General features: G+C 41.1%; 1 protein-coding gene across 1 annotated transcript in view; it reads left to right on the plus strand.

Moving 5' to 3' along the window:
- LOC141905403 (teneurin-m-like) overlaps positions 1–21,976 on the plus strand; it is a 51,966-nt gene that overhangs the window by 3,313 nt on the left and 26,677 nt on the right. Inside the window, exons 2-5 of the mRNA XM_074794253.1 lie at positions 328–552; positions 5,191–5,406; positions 16,810–17,077; positions 18,044–18,270. Coding sequence (XP_074650354.1) covers positions 328–552; positions 5,191–5,406; positions 16,810–17,077; positions 18,044–18,270 — 936 coding nt within the window. The remainder of the gene's footprint in view (positions 1–327; positions 553–5,190; positions 5,407–16,809; positions 17,078–18,043; positions 18,271–21,976) is intronic.

The raw sequence follows: 21,976 nt of genomic DNA on the forward strand, positions 1-21,976 counted from the left end.
AAGAAATCACATCCTGGCCCCCATCGGCGGTGTTCATTACATCGACATCCACGCGTCGCCTCCTTAGTACTGGTGATCTTATACCGGTTATACCTATATTGATGGAACCAGTCCATGGCCATTTCAATAACCCAATGATATACGTAGTTACTTGACTATGCTGAATCATGGAGTCGTAGTTTATACGTCAATAATAGAGATACGTAACTTGTGACAAAATGGTAAAACTGCGAAACGAACCAGGGGCTAAAGCTGTCTTCCTCTCTGCTCTCCCTCTGTCTTCTTGGTTTAATCACGTGTTTAATGTGAGCTTGTTTCTCATTTCAGGCCTGACAACTGATGAGAGTATGATATCGCCGTTAGAGACAGGCGAGCCCCCTATGAACAGATTGTATAGTTACCTGAGCGGATCCGAGGGCGAAGGAGACGGCGAGCCCTACGAGAAAGGAGATAATTGGGAAGGCAGATCGCATTCGGTTTCCAGTCTATCCCAGTCTTCTCTATCTGATAACGAAATGCACGACTGTTCGAATCCGCATATAGGAAAGATGTGTAAGTATATCATAGTTTTGGGCTGGTGTTTCGAAACTCTGTCTACCGTACTCTGGCTGCCCGTATTAGGTTTACCGATTATGCTTTTCCGGAATTGGTAGGGCGTATTCTAGTCGATTCGAACGCGCTAGAAGAGAATCCAGCCAGGATCGGTAGAGACTGATCGAACCCTACCCCAGTTTCAATATTCGAATCACTGTATTCACCTTCTCCGCCCGATGCGTCAATCACCTGCGACGCGAATACGACCCGCGTTCGCGCACCTGATTGAGAGTGTAAAGCCCGAGGCTTTCGACGAGAGATGCAAAAAAATTTAAGTTTTTCGTCGCGTGTTTGTTTTTCGCGTACGTCATTAATCTGAACAACCAGCCTCGAGGGATTACGTAACCCGGCTCGTAACTCCAGGCTTAAATCTACTTCAGTTTAACCGCTAAATCGTCTTGTTTAATCGCGAGTTAAATTGAACGTTTGTTTATACCCCGCTACGATTTTAAACTATTTCTCAGACGCTTTGTTCTTCTTCGATCGTTGTATTGATGTCATAGTTCGCGCCGGACGCATATGTCACGATAATTTCACTAATGAATCGCCTCGCGACGGATGAAATTAGATCTTTTGTCTTTAGACAGACGTTCTAATCATTTAAACGAACACAATGGAGTATCAATCTTGCCCTTAGCCGATCGACGTACGAGTCATCTGTTTCATTTCCCGCCATAAAGAAAAAATTATCTCCTAATCTGATTTCGGGCTGTATCGAGGTGTGAACGCGTCTTGGTGGCCGGATCTTCGCCCTAGGGTTGACGTAATCAATCGCTTTGAAACTTTCGATAATCGACAGTTGATAGCACTGCGGGGGTATCGCGTTTTAGAGCGTCAGTCGATCACCTTTTCACCGCCTCGGCGAAATCTAAGCCTTAATTACCGCGAGAAGGTCTGTAACGCGTAGCCTTGTGGACGGATCAAAGGTGTCGTCAATTAGTTCTGTGCGACACATCTTCGATAGCGGTAGTAACCTATCTGATAGGGATAGAATTCGGGTCTCGAACCCAAACGCATGGCTTTTCATTCACGCGCGCACCGTATGAATTATGTTACGTCCTAACGTGTGACGCGTGTGCCAATCGACTGCCGACTAAAATACGTTAATTAAATATGCAAATTTTCCTTACCTACTAATTAGACATGCCAAAACGACGTCACCACCACCACAAACACAGGCATCATCGACGGAAACCTGGAGGTAATTTTACCTACCTTGAACTAACCCTTAACAAAAGAGAGAATCGTTCATCGGGAATAGAAGTGTGTGTCGCATATACACCTAACAGCATGATTTATATTTGTTCCGTTTTTTTTCTGATGTACTTGCAAAGTTGTTTAGAGATGGGGAATTTCTTAACAGTCAGTTTATATGAAAGGGCAAAGAGTAGATTTAAAGGCTTCTTCGTAATGATGAGTTCAATTTTAACGATTGAAACCCACAGTATTAGAGATTTGTCTCAGATGAATCATTTTTGAATAAATCTTTGAAAAGGAATGGAAGCAATCTTTCCGAAACATCATTGTAACAGATTTTACGCTGTATGTCGTCAATATTGTGTGTTGTGTATATAGAATACGCAATGGTCTTTGTAATGGTTTTCGAATAGGAAGCCAGTAGAAGATACTGTCGTAACATCAGTGGCTTCCTGTTGATAGTGATTTAAAGGAAACAATGTTCTCTTATTCTCTTGCCGCCAGATATGATCTTATTGCTTGCTTGTTTTTTTTCTCTTTTTTGTCAAATACGTCAATCACTCGAAAACAATTTTTGAAACCGTTAACAATTTGCTCCAAAGCAATTTCAAATTTAGTATGAAGTCTGATGATTTCCCTGGAAAAGATCGATAACATTTAATAGGCGGTTAAAATGGCTGACGGCGTCTCGTGTTGTTGTCAGACACGAAAGTGGCATTATTTTGATGTTAAAAATGCCAGACCTCTTCGATATTTGAATACAATATTCTAAATGCCATTGACACGACATTTCTGTAACTAAGCAACCGACCAAAATAAGGATTTTTTATCGATTTGAATATCTATTTTGCATATATGCATTACATCTTTCATTTATTCCTATGAAAGTTCTGACAAACATTTAGATCTTACACAATCTGATGGGCGTTTTCGACAGAGGACCCTAACAGACTATGTGAAAAGCCTTCTTTAACAAAATAAAATCGATAATTGAATATCTTTGATTGAATTTGAAAAGCTTTTCCCAGAATGTTCTCTTTTTTCGAAAATAAGCCCGAACTTCTAGAAGTGATGCAGCGATCTTGACTTGATCTTATCTTAGTCATAGACCGATAATTTTACAAAGCTCGGAATTGTCATTTTTATCCTATTGTCTCCGACGTTCGTTCGTTCGACATTTTTATTCGCCATACGAGAAGTCGTGGCATCGATATCAGCTATAGCTATTGAATATCACCCGCACGGCGCGCTCCGAGTCCGGGCTCTCGTCTGGATATGAGTAACGCGCTGAAATCCAGCCCAGGAACTTGAATTACACGTCTTTTATCGCGAACAGCGTGCGGGCGATGCTTCGGAAATTATCGAAATCGAAAACAATAGATTTACGAGGCTTTCGACGAACAATGCTATTACGAAAAAGTCCCCCCTGGCTTGATTAGTAAAGTGAGCGAAGCCTCAGTAAAGAATGGCTAGTATTTAGCGAATGTTCACTCATGCGGCTAGGTGGTTCGATCGGACGTCGGCGCGGACAATGGTCTCGTATTAATTATTAAAAACCAGACGGCGGCCTCGCGTTTCTAAGACGGTCATTAATGGCGGCTATTGTGACCGCATCGATAGGTTAGTCATCCGTTAAGAAATGTTATTAGTTAGACATACAGTTATTATCGGCGAGACAATGCCCGAAATATCCGTGTCTCAGTCCGATTGATTTTTTAAACGCGATATTATGATTCACACCGTCGTATTGAACAGAACTACTTATTCTGCGGACGCAACGAACAAAGAAGAAACATACGTTTTTCGTTACTTTGTTTACGAGTGAATATCGATCTCAATTACAATTAATTCTTTTGATATCATCTTCAGGATCGATCTTAACCACGCATTAAGGACGGTACCTTATTTCTATCGTTTCGACATGACAACGTCCGATACAAACACCGGTAGTTCGCGTGCAACGCTAGTCGTTTGTTGGGATGGAATTCTAACAATATTGGCCGGCTCGAATGCAGTCAAATCTGCAGACTTTCTAAACGATACATAAAACGACGAGATAATCGTCTTTCATACCACTTCATGCCGAACCTTCAATGACCGAAGCCGCTCTTAAAATAAATGTCTTTCTCCTTTTTCATTGCCATCATTTGCTTTGTGCCTATTCATATTTTCTTTCTATCAAAGTATTTTTTACGTATTTCTTGAAAATTTAATTTCCACATTTCCTGTGAACCCTCTGCGAATAACTCCATTAGATTCATGTATTTTTATCGACTTGTTTCGTAATATTTCGCTTATACGGATGTATCGAAGTTTTTTGATCGATTAACTCACGTCTATTTTCAACAAAAGTTTCGTCGCTCGTGGGCTGTTGAATTGACGCAATCCTGAACTATACGTTATCGCATCATCGCCCCGAGAATCCTCGTCGTTATTCAACGCTTTCGTTCTAGCGATTGTATCTTTGCTCTCGAAAAAAAAATCCATCCGCATTTGATGCGCGGCAGTAGCTTATTCGAAAGCCGCGGGTGCGGGCGCATCGATGTGACTTCGCCATAATCAGCGACAAGATTATTTCCGACGGATCAGTGGCGAGACCGACAAAAATGACCGGTGATTTTGTTTATACGGCGTGAAACGAACGCTGTTTATCTTTGCTGCGACCGCGAACCTTTTTAGAAAAAAAATGCAACCATCGTCCATAATGTCGATTAAGTTTCCAAGCTTAGCTCGGTGATCTATTTTTATTTCGCATTCCGTAGAAATATTAGATGTGAATTCGGTATGGGATTTGTCGCATGCGCTTGGTGGGTTTAATAAATAGCTATTTTGCTAGATTTCGATATATACGTTTGCTAGTTACTTATTCATAGCATGGCGGTTTCCGACATTTTGCTTGCAATCATGATATTCCACGTGTACCTATTAACTATACATATACTTCTATGCAGACTAGTGCTGATAAAGGCTATAAGTTTTTAATGGAAAAATCTTGTTACTTCAGTTTTCGCTTTGAACGCGCAAGATTCAGCTAGGCATCGGTTTATGATATTATTTATGGTTGAAAGGGCTTTTCTTTTCTTCGCTACAAAGCGCGGGTCGCATGCCGTGTACAGACACCTTTAACCGCGACCCGGGCGAGGTTGTGCTGCCGCTCTGCTGCAGAGATCATCTTCTGCATTATCTTTAGCATCGTCTGTCCATGTTTCGGGGCGAAACAAACGTATTTGATGATTTGGACGAATCGATGTCACTTGTTGCATTCCGAGAATACGCTCACTGCCCACGGCATGTACGGTGTTCACGCGTGCCTTGTTGAGCGAACATTAAAGAAAATTCCGAACAGCGAACTTCGTAGAAATCCATTCTTAAACTGCATCAAATCATTATCTGTTTCAGCGACGCTGCCGATGCCATCGATTCCACCTCCGCCGCCGGACGCTCCTCCCCCTATCGACTCGTCGGGTAGGATGTATCACCCGGCTATGAGGGGTAACTATTCTGAACCGGAGGATCAGAGACGGATGTGTCGACCGAATGAAAGCGGAAGTGACATGGATCCTAACTATTATACAGTGCATTCATCGTCTGGTAACATGTACACGCCTAGCAACGGTAACTATGTTCTACCCAGTACTTATTGTTGTTTTACCTTTTCTTGCCATTCATATGGACCTAGTTCCACATGGGACGCCTCACAGTAAACCTAAGAACATCTTGAAGTCTCGATGTGGTCTTCACAGTGGAACTAGTTCCTATGCCCAGTTGTACAGTCGCGGCTTTTGCCCTTAAAAGTAGCAAGTTTGACCGTAAAAATCAAAATAAGCCATCGGTATAAACCTCGACTGCGCAGCTGGCTTCTAGTTTTGAAGCCATCTATAATCGGACCAATGTTGTTGGCAGATTATTTTGTGAATGAATGTTAGACGTTTTTCTCGGGGGAGCGCTCGCATTCAAGTCACATTCGTAGCAGAAGATAATTGAAAAACATTCATTTCAAAAATATATCGAAATATTCTAAGGCTTTTACTAACACCGATCACACTGCAAAATATCCATGTACATGAAATATATTGCTTTATGCCTAATAATGGGTGAATATTATCAAAAGTGCTTCGAAACGCCTGCCGAAGCTGGTGATGCTGGGTATTGCCGTCATACAACAATATCAGAAACATTCACTTATCGCACGTATATATAAACTGGTAATGGGACACATGTATATGTCACATGCTTTCATCAGGTAATTCACTTGTAAATTGAAACCATCAGCAAGTTATCACCGACGATATCTATATCGTATTATATATGAATAAATGATGTATCTCTGATGTGCGCACACGCGTACTGGGGTTGATTATTACCATTTCTCATCTAACCTTTTCCGTGCACTTCGGTATCAGTGACGATGACCGATTCCTACCTTCGCTGATTTTCAAAAACTAGACGGATTGGAGGTTAAGATAACAGGGTGGCCACTTACCTGGAAACAGGGAATTTTATTTTCTTATAATAGTATGGGAAATTTGTAAAAAAGCTACTAAAGATCGGGGAAATTTGTTGAGATTGCTAAATCAAAATCAAACAGTTACCGTCTTTGTCTTACGTATTTGACTGTATCAATTGAATCGGGCGAAAATCCATTGTACCTGATGTAAACTCGTTTAGGGGTTTAACTAACTTTTGGGGCTCGAACCTAAGTTGCAGCACACGATTCAGATATCTTGCTGGTGGTTTTTCGTTGCTCTCAGCTTCAACGGTTCTCTGGCTCCCGTACATACATGGGCATGTCCAGCCATCGCTGAATGTATATTTATACGCATGTTTGTCCGTTGCTTATGATGTTTGATGATTTTCCTCTCTATAGAACCGCGAGAAAAGCCGACATTTCCACGCACTATTCCACCTGTACGAGGGGACCGTAATTCACAAGCCGGAAGTATGTCTATATTATACATATCTATATATAATATATCTCACCTCTAACCTCAGCACCATAAAATCATCTCTGAATCTTCGATGATGTTGGCACGAGTGAAACGACCGAAAAGTTTTTAAAATTAACAAAAACTCGTAATTGATTTCAAAGCGTTTGATATGATAATAGTTGATTTTGGTTTCTCTGATTATGGGGTTTAGATAAACTCCGAAACTAAATGATATGCGCTTTATTTTCAAATTTAAAAACTAAAAATACTGAGATTTAAGATCAGTCTTCCAGTCATATTTTCAAATCACCAAAAAATCAAATATTCATTATGAATCTATCAATTTTCGTTTTTTTTTTTCAACTAAAAACGATTCCGCGAAAATCGGAGCTGTTAATGCGAACTTTTATACGCACGGCGCATTTAGATTGTTGTTTTTTTTCCCAAGATTCAGAGATGTTTGTTTTGATGCGACTTTTGAACTTTCTTTGTTTATCGTGTAGTGTTTGTAGAAAGCTTCGTTTTATGCATGTACTCAAAAACGTTCGTTTCAGAGTCGATGGTTTATCTGTATAGCAGATGTTATTATTTGCTCTTGAATTGGCGACGTATGATTCATTAATGTTTCATTCTTTACATTTCCTGCATTTTCTCTCATTGACGCGCGTACATAATCAGTTACTTTTTTGCCTTTCTTGCCACGAGTGCTACGTAAACAATTCGGAATGAAGTCGTTTTATGATATCTATGATCGATTGATTCGGCTAGAATTTCGGATAAAGCGTAAAATGCAATGGCAGCGATTCACTTTTAATAACAAAATGTCAAGACTGCAAATGACGAGCCCCGTTACGGCATCAGATATTGCTTTGTTGACGTTTTGACCTTCTATACACGAAATGTCTATTAGTAGAAATTGCTAAGGGGCGAACGCTGCCAATATCTTGTATTTAAGCTCAGAAATTCAAAAAGTATCTTTTGTTTATAAAACTTAAAATAAAATCTTCCAGTTTTAAAGTATTTTGTAGCGCGCATATGGAACTTTAGGCGAAATGTGAGAGTTCAAGTGATACGCATATAATCGATAGAAGGTGTATATTCGAGATATGAAAGATAAAAGTCGAGAGGTGTCAAGAATAGGTTCTACCTACCGACGCCAGAGTATCTAAACACACTTGAAAGTAGAGATGATACTTTCATCGTTTTAAATAAAATGGTTTCTAAATACGCATTACGCGCGTAATGTACGATTATAGAAACAGTTACAGACAGGATAAATCATTGTTTCTAACAACAATAAGACATGGCCGCATAAACAAGCGTTAAGTGCTTGTGAAGGGGTGCGGTTCGACACACGTATATAATAATCAATGTTGCTAAGTCTGGGCAAACGCCGACTGAATTCGATCGTTTGCTTTCAAACTTTACATCCGGGGAATCTTTCATGACAGATGAGAAAAGATCATCAATTCTTCGATACAAAATTTTTTTTGACCTCATCAAGTGCGCTCTTTTCAGATCATTCGCACTGAACTTTCGATTAATTTACTCTATGAATGCCGAATCCTTTTTCCCCATTTTTCTGACTCGCTGATTATTTCTCTTAGATAAATAGAGCTTTATAGATGGGTAAGAGTTGGTTTATCAGCGCGCTATGACTTATCAGTTAGTTTATCCCGTTCGTTGAAATAAGAAACATTGGTGTACTGTGTTTCTCTATACGCGTGGAACCTGCGAGGTTTTTTATGGAAGCAAACATAAACCATTTAGAGCGCGGTATATCTGATAGTTTAGGTAATTAAGTCTCGCCTGGCGTCGTTCATGAAAAGCCAGTACAGAATGCGTTCAATGAATAATTTTACATGAAAGATGACGCAGTGCAGATAATATCGGCTGCTGGACTAGCGTCCCGGGCCTCGCTATAACGCGGATTCAGGCCGACGCGTCTCTAAACCGCGAAGCCGGCATGAAAATATTATTCCACGCAATTCGGCGATATCGATCTTAATTTTCTCGTTCCAATAAATTCCTCTTATTCTATCATTCCTAGTTAATTTCATCGGGATCCCTGAAGACCGCGGCGCCTGCGAAAGCTTTGATCTCCACACGTAATGAATATGCCAGTAATGTTCTTTGTATAAGGACTACTCATACGACGGCTTAACCTTTACTGCTACTTAATTGACTTTCAGTTTATTTGGGGAAAATAATTCATCCCGTTTCCACTTCAAAATTAAATCCAACTCATCGTTGGCATCGCTATATTTTGTTATGTTTATGATTGGGTAGTGATTTTATCTCTTAACGGTCGATTAGGGATCTATTGTTTGAGAGGTGACTCAATGAATCGACGTTAAACAAACTGCGAACAATAGAAATTACCGATATACCGGATTCGGGAACAAGTTCATTACGCAATTAAAAAAACATTGGCAGATTCATCATCCCTCGAGTCGACAAGCATTTGATGATCGGGGAAGATCGTTTTAACAAGGGTTGATACGCGAATTTCAACGTTTTTTCAAAACCCAGCGGAAAGAGTCTCGACCTAACGGTAATGATTGAGTCGACATCTTTGTTATGTTGATAACTTTTCGAGATAATTGAAAAACAGAAACAATGTTCGAATCGATCGCCTGAAATTGGATTTCATTCGGGGCCTCACGAGTCATTGTTCGCAGGTCTCTGCCACGCTGACTTAGCGAATCAATTTGCGGCTGTCTATGAATAATGCAGGTATGCAAATGTATCTTGAACTAAATTAAGAAGTTGAAGTTATCAATGGGCTAAATTCGATTTTCCGTTTTTACTTCGCGTTCGGCTGTGCTATTGTTCGGGTTAGCGTCTTTATCCCGAACGAAGTCAGACTAAGGTTTAATCAGGTTTAATTCGCTTAAGAACCTCCGGGAGGCACATTCCGCATTTCATCCTGACAGCTCATTCCGCCTAAGTTGGAATGCCGCGCGTCTGTCTCAGCGACGAGGTGACGTGTTTATTGATACTTCGTGCGCATGTTTCGGAGGGGTGCATTTTGTCCGCCATTAAAACGACAGACGGCCGTTTCGCCCTCACGCCCCTCGTCGGAGAGACACGTCTCGTACAGATGTTAAACTCGTGTATGTTCTGACCTCGTCTACGACTGCTGAATGAGCTTCCATATACGATGACATTAATGGTGTAATTTTCGCGCATCGATCACAATGCCTGTCACCCTCACGGATGCGCATTACCGAACGTCGTAGTCGCCACCGACGTGTCTCCTGTCAAAACAGTACATCCTTAAAAACACTAATTCAAACTTAGGCGAGCATTTAATCGCGCCGACGCGCAGCTCTCTACAGCGCGCGCTGTCGAAGACAATCCGAATTTATACGGTTATACTTCACGCCAGAAACAGCCCGAAAACACGCCATGAAAACGTCGCCCCGACGTCGCCGGCGTTTTTAGTTGAATTTATCGACGCGAGAAGAAATATACGCGAAAACGTCTCACTTAAGAAAGCCTTCAATCGCAGGGGTTAGATTTATGTGAAAAATGTAAAGAAAAAGTGAAAGATTCTGAAATTCGATATTTCTGTGAAGATTTTCAAAAAGTTTTGAAAATTCTAAAATTTTTATATGCCTCTCTGCGGAATACGTTCTTTTTTACCTTTATTTTAAGCACATGTATGTGTGATGCATGTTGTTTCTTTTGCGGTCTTTTTCATTTGGCGTAATGTCTAGCAATTTCGCGATATCTTTGATACTTGTAATCACGGCACATCTTCAGCAGTGAAGAAATCCTGACGATGACTATTTAGAATATGGTCAAAACGTCGAATGAAATATTAATTCAAGGAAGCACTTTGAACTGGATTTTCTTTCTTGTTGCGTAGTTTGTGGTGCCGTGCAGCGCTATCCTTCCTCTTTGTCGCGCTGTAAAAAGCTCTACGAATTTTTGTAATCGAACCAGAAAAAAGTCCCGAAGGCGACGAACTAAGGCTAGCATTAATTAGCGTATAGATAGATAGACGGTTTTAGAAAAGTGATGAATCACGTACAATAATACTGCGCCGCTGTAAAAATCAAGGAGATTTGAAGAAAAGTTATTGAGTGCCGGGCTTTGAGGTATCGAGTGTGACCATACCAGCGTTCAAATTACACACAATACAATCCCATCCGCATTATAGCGCGTATACGCCGAATCAAATATAATCCGCGGCGACCAAATTCCCGAAGAATCGCGTCGTGAGTCAGCATTTTTTAGCCGAGGCGGCCTCAAAACGAGATCCGCTTAGACAATAAGTCCGTCGTCTATACACGCGAAATAGTTGTATCAAGTTCGTAATACGCGTTTCTCGGATGGAAGAAAGAGTAAGAAAAAGTGATTTTTAACGTCGTTTCGCGCGTGTCGCCGTCGAGCGCGCGTTCATTGTTTGTTGTTGAGGATATACGGGTAATGTCGATGATCCTCCCGCGGTAATCAGGTATCTATCATCGATGCACGCGCGTCGCCGGCAACTCGGGGGAATCGCGGATAATTCCGTGATTACGTCGTCGAAAATTGAAGTCATACCGCACGCGAATGGTTCGATAGAGATTTAATCTTCAGATTATTGAGGTTATTTTTGTTTAACGAGAGGTAGGGTGTAGGTGTCAGGTATAACGGTAAGGTTTCGGCAAAAAATAAAGACGACATTTATTTTTAGTTAGGATTGAAATGTTTTCGTATCGGGGATAATTCCCAATCAAAATACTGTCCGCTCCGTAGCCCGTAACCTTCAACCCTCCTAAATCGGGGATTTCTCATGATTGCCAGCGTTCGACTCGACTGACTGCAATAATAAGATTTTACCGGTCAGCTTCCCTCAGGATCTGGCTGCGTTGCGAAAATATGAAATTTATCGCCCGACATCTACTGGTCAGCGTTCCCCGGGGACGGCACAATAGCTATTCGGTCCTAGCGAAAAACTATAAAGTATATCACGCTCGAACTCGGCCGGAGGGTTCTAGCGTCCCGGGGGAATGCGGCTTCATCTAGCAACGACCTGCCTTCCAATAAAACATGACTTCGTGACGATTGCGGAAATACATCATATATGAAAATCAACGCCGGGCATTGAAGTATACACCGACATTGCAGCGTCGGAGCAATGACCCTGCCGAGAAAATCGACCACCGAAGAATGTACTAGATCGGGCGGGCACTGCGAAGTGAGCGTTATAGGTTGTCGAATTACGTCAACAACAACGATTTCAATTTGATCTCGACACATTTGAAGCGTCGGAAATACGTTCGTATATTCGTAGGCAAACAGAAGCGAATACCGACCAGGTTACCTTTACGCTTTTGAACGTTGTTTACATCGAACCGGTCGCATTTACGTACGTATCGCTCTATTTTCAAAATAGTCAATAAGTAATGAAAAAATGTCTGGTGACATTATTCGTCAAAACCCGAACGAACGAGAACAAGAGTATGTTTATACCTTTGAAAAATTGACGATTGGAGATCATCGTTTCGCGACGTGCGTTATGTCATCTCGTCAATGGCTATTCGTGATTGGCTGACGGGGGTTCTTCGTCGCGGGGAGCACGCGGCTGCGACTGAAAACGACAACAACATTTCTGATGACGTTCAGCGTTTGACGGCAGTTACGCTGCAGCGGTGAACGCTGATGCTGGATAACATAACAGAAAACCTGCACGCGAGAGAGAGTGAGAGAGAGAGAGAGAGAGAGCGAGTGTGCTGCATTCGCGCTACATCGTCATTCAACCGTTATATACGTAATAATCGCAGCATACACGTTTTTACATATGTACTAATCTAACGACGGATTATGTTGCTACGGTGACCGTAACGACGGATTAATAATTCCGCCAGTCTACAAGATACCTATATCCTGCGCGGACAATGTCTCAGTCTTCGCGGTATAAATTTGATCCAGGTATGAATATTAATTTTCGGTATATACTCTTGCGTTTTTGCCAGGTGAAAAATCTATTTTTTTCTTATTCTTTGCACAACAGCCCTTCTGTATTGTATACGGCTTTCCCGCAATTTCGATGTCCTTGGGAGATCTTCTCAGATATATAAATTAATGTATTTTTTATAGGTAATCTGCAGGTTTTTTGCTAAACAAAAATGATACCTTGTTTCTCCGCAGCGGCCGGGTCATTTTTGTAAAATATGATAAAATTTATAAACAGTTCAGTTCTATAGCGGCTGGGTCTGTTATGGTAAAATTGATCACGATTTTTTAAAAAGTAATGTATAGGGTAGATAGTCGGCCGGCCGGGTCAACATTTAAGCTCAGCAGAGCGGAGAAACAAGGTATCAATTTTTTTAGCCTAAATACATGTATTTATAGGTAATCTGCAGGTTTTTTCTTAACGGTTAGCTTTAGATTATGATACGAGATAATGATTTGATACGATGCTTCAGATGTTGGCGATATGAGATTTACAATATTCGCTTTGTGTGCGCAGTTTTGGCCTCCATTAACGGATTCCTTTGAAGGCAAAACACGAATCCGAACTGCTATTAAAAATAGCGCACGAGGATGATCTTCGTTCCCGGGGACGTGAGTTTCTGTATAACGATACCGAACTCGTACACCTGGCATACTGTATACCTGTTAAGTGAATTAGTCGGCGCTACTTTATAGAATATGGCTATTTTATCATCAGTTTATATGTATATTATTATGAAGAGGGTCGATAATGGAAACTAGATGCGGTGACACCAATATAGACGACGACGAGCGAAAGACTGTTTCGTGTTGTCTGTATAATTAACATGTAAATCTAAAAAGGTTTCCCGTCTTGTCTTCTCTTCTGCGCGCGTAATTGAATTTTCACCGGAAGTAGTAGCTTTCTGTGGAGAAGAATACGAGACGATTACCAGGTAACTGTTCGTCTGCTGACGGCGCATGGTATACCCACCAGGCAGCAGCGGTTATTATTGGATTTGTATATAAATAATATTGCAGAAATAACGAAAATACCTATACGTTTTACGAAGATATGAAGTATTCCTGATAGCTGACATAGCTTACACGCGTCGTAGATTCTTGCGATAGCTTACATATTAAAGCTAGCCGACATAAAGGAAGCTTATATATTTTACTGAGCCACGAAACTATGTTCTGGGAATGGGGGTTTGCAAGTTCTTCAGGTGCACTGTCTTCTAATAGTGAACTAGTTGAAAAAAAATGTTTTCGAAAAGTAAAGAGAATGGCTTGAAATACTAAAAGTTCACTTTGGGCATTGATTTTAAAGTTAGGTTATATTTTAATTGAAAGAATTTATGGAGTTCTCGCACGAGATTGGGCCAGTATTATACTATGTGACGTCATAGATGCACGATCTAAGGTGAAGTCGTTAAAAGTTTTCGTTTCGTCGTTGAACTCAAATAGATAACTGCGGATAAAACAGCGAGAATGGAACTCGTAAGCGAAGCCGTAAACCGCGGATACGGAACGCTAAAGGCTATATCATTGTCGCTGTTGAGACTCGATTGCGAAACATACACGTCGTCGCTTCTTCAGTGATGATAAGCAATTTCAGCGGATACAATAAAATGTGTGACTATCAATTATCAGTGTACGCGGTATGAGAATCTTGATTAAGGAAATTGTAGGCAAGTTAAATAGCATGTTAATTACTACAGCGGGTTTTAATGCAATTTATTTTTAGGTTTTACGCGACTCGTGGGGATGAGATGCATTTAGGAGTAAAAGTTTTTAAATCGATTGAGAGTCACGTCTTTAGAACGCTCAACACGACTGAATGAATATCATTCATTCATCTGCGTATTTTGAGGTTGATGAGCAGGGGAGCCTCTTCACCGATGACTTAGTGCCATTACCAATACTTAGGGAATTCTAAGAAGTGCTTCTGGGTCCAGTCGTCCAAAAAGTGAACTTATACCTCAAGGCTAGCCTCAAGTTGTTAGATTGATTAAAGAACTAAGGTGGTCTTGGTCCGGTCTCAAATCTAAGCTTTGACGCATATGGCCCCTGGTCAGTGTTTTCAGGTCTTAGTAGATCTCACGAGTGATGCTATCAACGATTCTTTTAGATATAAGATATTTTGAAAACTCTGATATGTATTTAGGCGGGGCTTGATTTACGGTCGAAATGGCAATTTCCAAAGACACGTTCGTTCGATGCTCAGCGAACCTGAAATAAACAAAGATTTAAAAAGGATTTTTCAATACGTTGTGATAATGTAATAATATGCACGTTACTATTTGCTCTTTACAACGGTAGAGAAACTACTAGAAAATCTATCGATAAACCAAATTTTACCGCCCATATTCATTATTATTGACTGATCACGAAACCATCGACCATTCTACAGCCTGCGGGCAGAAAACATTCTTAAAACTCGTCATCGATGATAGAATTCAAATTTACTAGCAATCGTGCAATCATGCGCCTGTTATAGCTCATCAAACAAAGAGAAATATATTCGAATTGCGAAATCGCTTTAAACTATGTGTGGAAAATGGTAGAAAGTAGGTTTTCCTCGCCTCTTTAAACCGTATAAGCTTATGTCGAGGTATATAGAGAGTCCCACGCTAGTAAAACGAGGAAGATGAAATCCGAAAAGTTTCCGCCGAGCTAATGATGTATTGATTCAACGTTTCGACTATAACCTAATAGTCATCCTATATCCGAAACGTTGAATCGATAAATGGTTAGCTTGAAGGAAACTTTTCAAACTTCATCTTCCTCGTTTTATTGCGGGATTCTCTATATATCGTACAACACGGAATGGTGTTTCACCAATGGTTATTACGTCGAGGTACAAAAAATTGCGAATTTAATGTGAATACAAACACAATGACGACGGTCGATTGATTATTGAAAATCTGTATTTTGCCTAAGGACAACAGATAACAAAACATACTACTCTCTCCATCCCGCTCGCTCTCTCCCCTCTCACTCCCCTCTCCGTCTATCCCTATAGCAGAGCGGTAAAAACGCTTTCGTATTATTGAATATTCAGACATGTGATTTTCCTATGAATATTCCGCTGATTGCAATAACTGACATTTTCAAGCCCGAGGACTTTCTACCCGGTGTATGAGGTATGATGCATTTTGATACCGAATGAAAACGCCTCGAAACGATTGTCATCGAATCCGGTTCTACGCGAATGTACGTAACGATCGGGCATGAATAAAACTCCGTAATATTTTATGTTTTTTTTTTTCGCCTCATCATGTTCGCGTTTACGTCATAATTTCTGCCCCGTGAACGACCTGATTTTTGTATAGAATTGCTTCGATTTCGATTAGAAAAATTCACTCTGAAATTAGGCTCATTCTTTTAAAACGAGATTTAGTTCAGGTGTCATAACTACATAATTAAAGGAAATGATGTCGTGCGAATAGCTGTTTTCAGTGCTAGGCTAGCAATCCGATCTGATGTGACTAAAACCCTCCATCAGTGTTCAAATTACCCGACATCATCGTCAGAACACTAATTAATAATTCCAACATCTTAAATCAAGCACGCTTCTATACGTTAACGTCGTAGCAATTAGCCTAGTTGCGTGTTAGAGCGCGTATAGCTTAGCTCGGATGTCGTGTCCTCCGCTGCGGGTTCACCGCAGTGCCCTTCAGCGCCGCGGTCATTCTATCAGTAATTATCTCATTTATCAACAAATCGTGCGTCAAAATGCTTTCAAAGATTTCGTGCATGTACTGAATTATGAAGCAAATGATTTTCAATCTCAAAAACTATATTCCTATGTATTTTACATTAAATCTGCTGTGGTAGAACTGTTTATATTTTCGCGTGACGCTGACTTTTACTTTGTTTGCAATTTTACCTGAATCATTCATGTGTATGTTACTTTTTCCTTTTATCAATCAATGCCTGTATTTTTAACCCCTTTTCGTGTGCGCTTTACTTACAGAATTCGCCTTCCAGCATCTTGCGTAGAGCATAATTAACGATATCATATTCGTGTTTTCTTTTCATGTCATCATGATTGTCGGACGAAATATGTAAAATCTTTAAAGAAAAATCTGCTCATTAATTATTTGTATATATAACTTGACGATATTTGATGTAAGAATCTGACGCATTTGTATTGCAGTGCCACAGGCGCCTTCGTTCCCGCGTACAGTTCCCAAGACGAACAGTCTTCCTCACGGCAACAACAGAGCAATAAACAGCGGTGACATGAACAACCCGATACCGCCGCATCAACAACAGACCCATCTGTCTCCCCACAGCACGATGGACACGCGGATGCCGCCGGAATATGAAAGTTTGAATTCGCTGAATCGTTCGGATCACAAGTCAGATCATTATCAACAGGCGCCACAGCAGCCATTACCTCAACATTTACCACCGACTGAGAGGTTAGTACTTAACCTGTCTAAATTTCAGGTCTAACCATTTTAGTGCGCCTTGTAGAATGAACAACCCTTCGCTAGATTGTGGAGTGTAGAAATCTTTCATAAATGGAAGTTTAGGCCCTTTCCTGCCTTTACTCCGAATGTTCAAGGAAAAGCTAGAAGCCACCTTCTATCGCTTCTAAATTCGTGAACTTGCTTAAGTATATTGTTGGGTGTCCATAGGCGACCTGTTAGTGTGGTAACTATTTTGATCAGCGTATTCAGTTTCACCCCGGTTTGCGAGATGTGATGAATTATTAAATGAATTTTTAGCGCAGTAATTCAGTTCGTTATTGAAGAGTTTTAGTGAAATAATGTGGGCAGTAATTACTGGTTTTAATGAGTCGTCGAGTGCTGTCGAGTTGTGTAATGAGACTTGCTTCGTAAACGAACAACGAGCGAATTTCGAATAACACTAGAGATCGCTGCTCCCCGTCGCTCGAGAGCAGTATTTCACGTATTGCTACGCCACTCGTTTGCTCTTCGGTTACGATTGTGAAGTATTGGGAAAGGGACGATTTTTGTCAAGCGTAGAGAGATGCATAAAAATTTGTCGTACGTTGCAGAAGTCGGCAGTCGGTGCAAACCTACGAGAGTCACGATATCGAACGATAAAAACAGCTGGCTTTTACGAGACACTCGCTTTAAAAGATGCATTGCTTAAACCTCTTCGAAAATGCGTAAACAACTCAACCGATCTCATATTATGGTTAATGCATGTATGATATAGATTGATATATGTCAAATGCGACGCCCTTTATAAAGCCCTCCTTGTAAGGAACTAATGGTTCACTATTCCATCCACACATAAAACTAGAAGCAAAGAAAAAGCGTTGATTTTGACTTTATTTTCTTTTCAATATGTATAAACAAGGCGTCGTGTGCTCAAAATGATCGTGTTATTGTATTTTTTTTCTTGTTTTGTCTAAGGCTGCAAGGTCAACAATATACATATCCGTCCATGGTCATACCGAATCCGAGCGTACCTGTACCATCATATAGTCCCGTGCAAAATGACTTCCGACACTACTCCAAGTTTACGAACGCCAGCTACAGAGTTAAGAAACAAATCAAACAGAAATGCAGCTGGAGATGTACGGGAATTATTCTACTGTTACTGTTGGTCGTCATGGCGGCGTGTTTGGCGTATCTTACAGGTAAGAAAATTCCAATTGAATAATTCAAACGCGAAATGCGCCCTATTTCTAGTAGAGACGTTTTGTCTTGATACCTGTTGTATTGTCAAATGAAATCTCGCCGCCGAATGACGTGTTGACGAAAAGGTTTCTAATATTTCCTTCAAAGCGAATCGAAAAATGGGCGCATCGCGGATGAAAAGAAATCTTAATCTTTCTGAATGCGTTCTCCGCCGCTGCAAGCAATTTCGTCAATCCTTCTGAGAAAAAAAAAGATTTCCGAATTGCTTTAGGTTCTTAAACGAGCATTGCTATCTACGCGATTGAAAGTTTATCCGATAGTCGCCGAGTTCGATACTACACAAAATGACTATGCTAGATGAGACGGAGGCGCGCTTTGATTGCCGAGTTACAGAAACTTGTTGACGCTACTCGTGTTGATGGTAGTTACTGTTGGCGTCACGCGGGTTACTTATTTTTTTTCGTCCGCTCGTCGCGTCTGAGACGAGTTCGTGTCAAGTGGCTACGGAACTAACTAGTGACGTCCTTTCCCTGGAGATCTACTTCACTGCTACGTAATTATCGTGAAGTGTGTACGATTTCTGAAGCAACAGCGGGAGTTATCAGTTTACAGAAAATCGACCTCCGCTCGCCGCTACCTTGCTCTCATATTCTATTCGCATCCGTCGGAAAAAAGGCGACTCACGCCTACTGAACTCGTCGTTTCCCGATTGAATCGAGGCCGAAATAAAGCTGCTTAACAGTTGAAATAATGATCAATTTACCCGGACATAGAGAATTCCACGCTATAATATAACGACAAAGAAGACGCCCGAAAAGTTTCCTTAAAGCTAATAATTTAATGACTCGCGTTTCGACGATAACTCAATAGTCATCTTTTGAAATGAAGATGTGATAGTCAGTTATTCTCTGTATATCGTCACAACACGGACATAGTGTTTCATCAACGGTTTCCAATGTCCCCTTATGATGAACCTTATTGAGAAGGCTTAGAACTTCGGAGATAATGAAAGAATTCACTAAAAAGTCTTGTTGGTTGTCGTTCCGTGGACAAGAGCGAGTGATTGCGGCGTTACGGCCACCATACATTTCAATTACCCCTACGCGATTAGATTCAATCAAGCGGATTATGTGGGTGGGCTGCAGTCGCTTCTTGACCAGCGCCGACTTTTTGTTCAGCGTTATCTCGTTTTCACTGAGCGGAAGTCGACTAATGAAGTCGCGCTGTGCATCCTGGGGCTCGGTGCGCGGTACGCATGGCTGGCAGGCGACGTATTTGATATATCGCGGTAGTCGACACGAAAAGGGCCCGGAAAAAAAGAAAAAATGATATAGTTAGCGTATTTTGCGATTTCTCGTGTCATCCGAGCATCAGGTGTCTTGTCAGTCATTGTCGATAGACAACTTCAGTGCAGTGCTGTAGTAATTAGGTTTCCTGTCCTGTTCCCTCGCCCCACTTCAGTTGGCGCCGCCGGTTAATTCCGCGACTACTCATACTACTACTCACACCTGATGATTCGAACGCGTCGCTATACAGAGAATCGTTAATGATTTTCTTTCCGCGACGGACGACGACGGACGCGCATCGTATTTTTTCCTGGCTTATTAATTCTTTTCGCCGGCTGCACAAATGATTACATCGGAAGGAATGGAAACGTACGGGATTCTCAAGGTCGAGGCGAAATGGCTTCGCTCACGATATAGATGATTATACCGTCGTTATGTTTATCTATGTTGTCACGATGAGCGGAGACCTCCCGAGACCCCACTCAGCGATTGATGCCAGGGTGGATCCGCAGGAACTTATGAAATGAGCTCCCCAGGCCATGTTGTATATACATGTTCAGCGAGCGCTGTAGGACGCCTCTTATCGGGATTTGGGAAATTTTAGAGAGTTCAAGTGAAATGAATAGTTTTTCTGAGCATCTAAAATTATTCCAAAACAAAATGCCCAGTAATACTATTTGTTTCTGTACCTTTATTAAGACAAGTTGTGAAAGTGTAATCTCGGCAAAAGATAAGGGAGCCCTCTGAATCTGCCCTTGAATCTGAAGTTGCCGAACAGTCTCAACGTCCAGATCCTTTACGTTAAAAGCTTACAAATAACAAGCGATTTTACGACAAAGTTCGAAATCTGTAGATTTAAAGCGCGTTATGTCACAGCACACCTCTGTGAGTATGGTATCGTTGTACTATCTCTAGGTTTAGAGTTCATGGTTGACCCATGTCACAGTCAATATGGCGTCGATCGGTCTATTGTGACTGTTCCGACTAGCGCTACTTCTTCTCATATTAAAAAAAACCGATCCGCACTATTGTTCATAGAGGTATTACCTTCTCAAAGCCCTCTCTTCCCCGGAGGCAACGTTTGATCATTATTGACCAATAGTATCAACGTCAAACACGAAACAATGGCTATTATTACGTCGTGATGAGATTCTGATAATTTGAGCTGGTCACGCGCGGCCCATTATCATCCACCTAGCTGAGAGGGGAGCAGAGGGAAGGGGAGGGGGTATTATACCCCTCGGGCGATTAGGGCCGATGTTTATTTAGATGATTAACGAGAGTCATCGACATCGATTCTGTGATTATTTACAATTAACCCGCGGTACTAAGTGATCAATACTCGGGATATGACTGGACAATCGTTAGCTGGTGTATGACGATGATAATCACGCCGTCTTTCCAGATATCTGTCGATAATAACACAAGTCATTCATATTAGACCGTTCCCAAGACATGGCCCTAGATTTGACCCGGATGAAACCGGGGGCCCAGACCCAAATTTGGCCCGTGCCTTAAAAGAGAACGCGTCCACGCGTAAGTTATTGACTTGATACTTAAGTGCTCTCAAAACGATGCTACGGCTAGGGAGTCATTTCCAAAACAAGGTAGCATTCACACGGAATTTGTCCCATACTAAAAAGTTCGCCACGAGCCTGGTACAATGGGTTCACGGTAATAATGCCAGAGGTGATAATGCCAGAAGTAAAAATGCCAGAGGTAAAAATGCCAGAGGAAATATTGCCAGAAGGGTAAATTGATTCAATGATTATAAGAAACAAGTGTATCAAAACTTAAAAACTTTTCATCGAATTGTTGCTTTGACGTAATGAATTACAGCAAACTATATTGGTCAGGCCAAATTTGTCCCGTTTCAAAATGCACAGACCCATTCGTTGTCAGCGCAAACGGTTGGCTTGGCCCTGATATGGCACGGGGGTGTTGGGTAATCTCCGGATGTGTGATTAGTTTTCTTTCTCCTGGATTTCAAAAGTCGTTCGTTTTAACACGTTTTCCCTTGTACATTGTTCGTGTTGTCGTCTGCGCCTATTTCTCCCGTGGTGATCAGCGTTATTTCCTAATGCTTTGTATCCCTTGTATGTTAATCTTTTACCGAACAATGGATGGATACGATTTTCAAAAAGACGCTTTGATTGATTTATCCCTCTGTTCGTCATCGTATGACGTGACTAACATCACAATTATGATTTTCAATCTTTGAAATACGATCACCATTGTTTACGGTTTAAAGCACGCGAAGGGACTCGAATGTCGATAGATTAGGCCATGAAAATGATGTAAAAAAGAACCTTCTTTGTCGATACGGGAAAAATATCTCGCGAAATCATTGCATATTCAAGGTGATCGATATCAGATTGATTCGTCTGTGGTTTTTTTTTCTGCCCTTTATTTCGAGCAG

Source organism: Tubulanus polymorphus, chromosome 5 (genome assembly GCF_964204645.1).
Source record: "Tubulanus polymorphus chromosome 5, tnTubPoly1.2, whole genome shotgun sequence".
Lineage (NCBI taxonomy): Eukaryota > Metazoa > Nemertea > Palaeonemertea > Tubulaniformes > Tubulanidae > Tubulanus > Tubulanus polymorphus.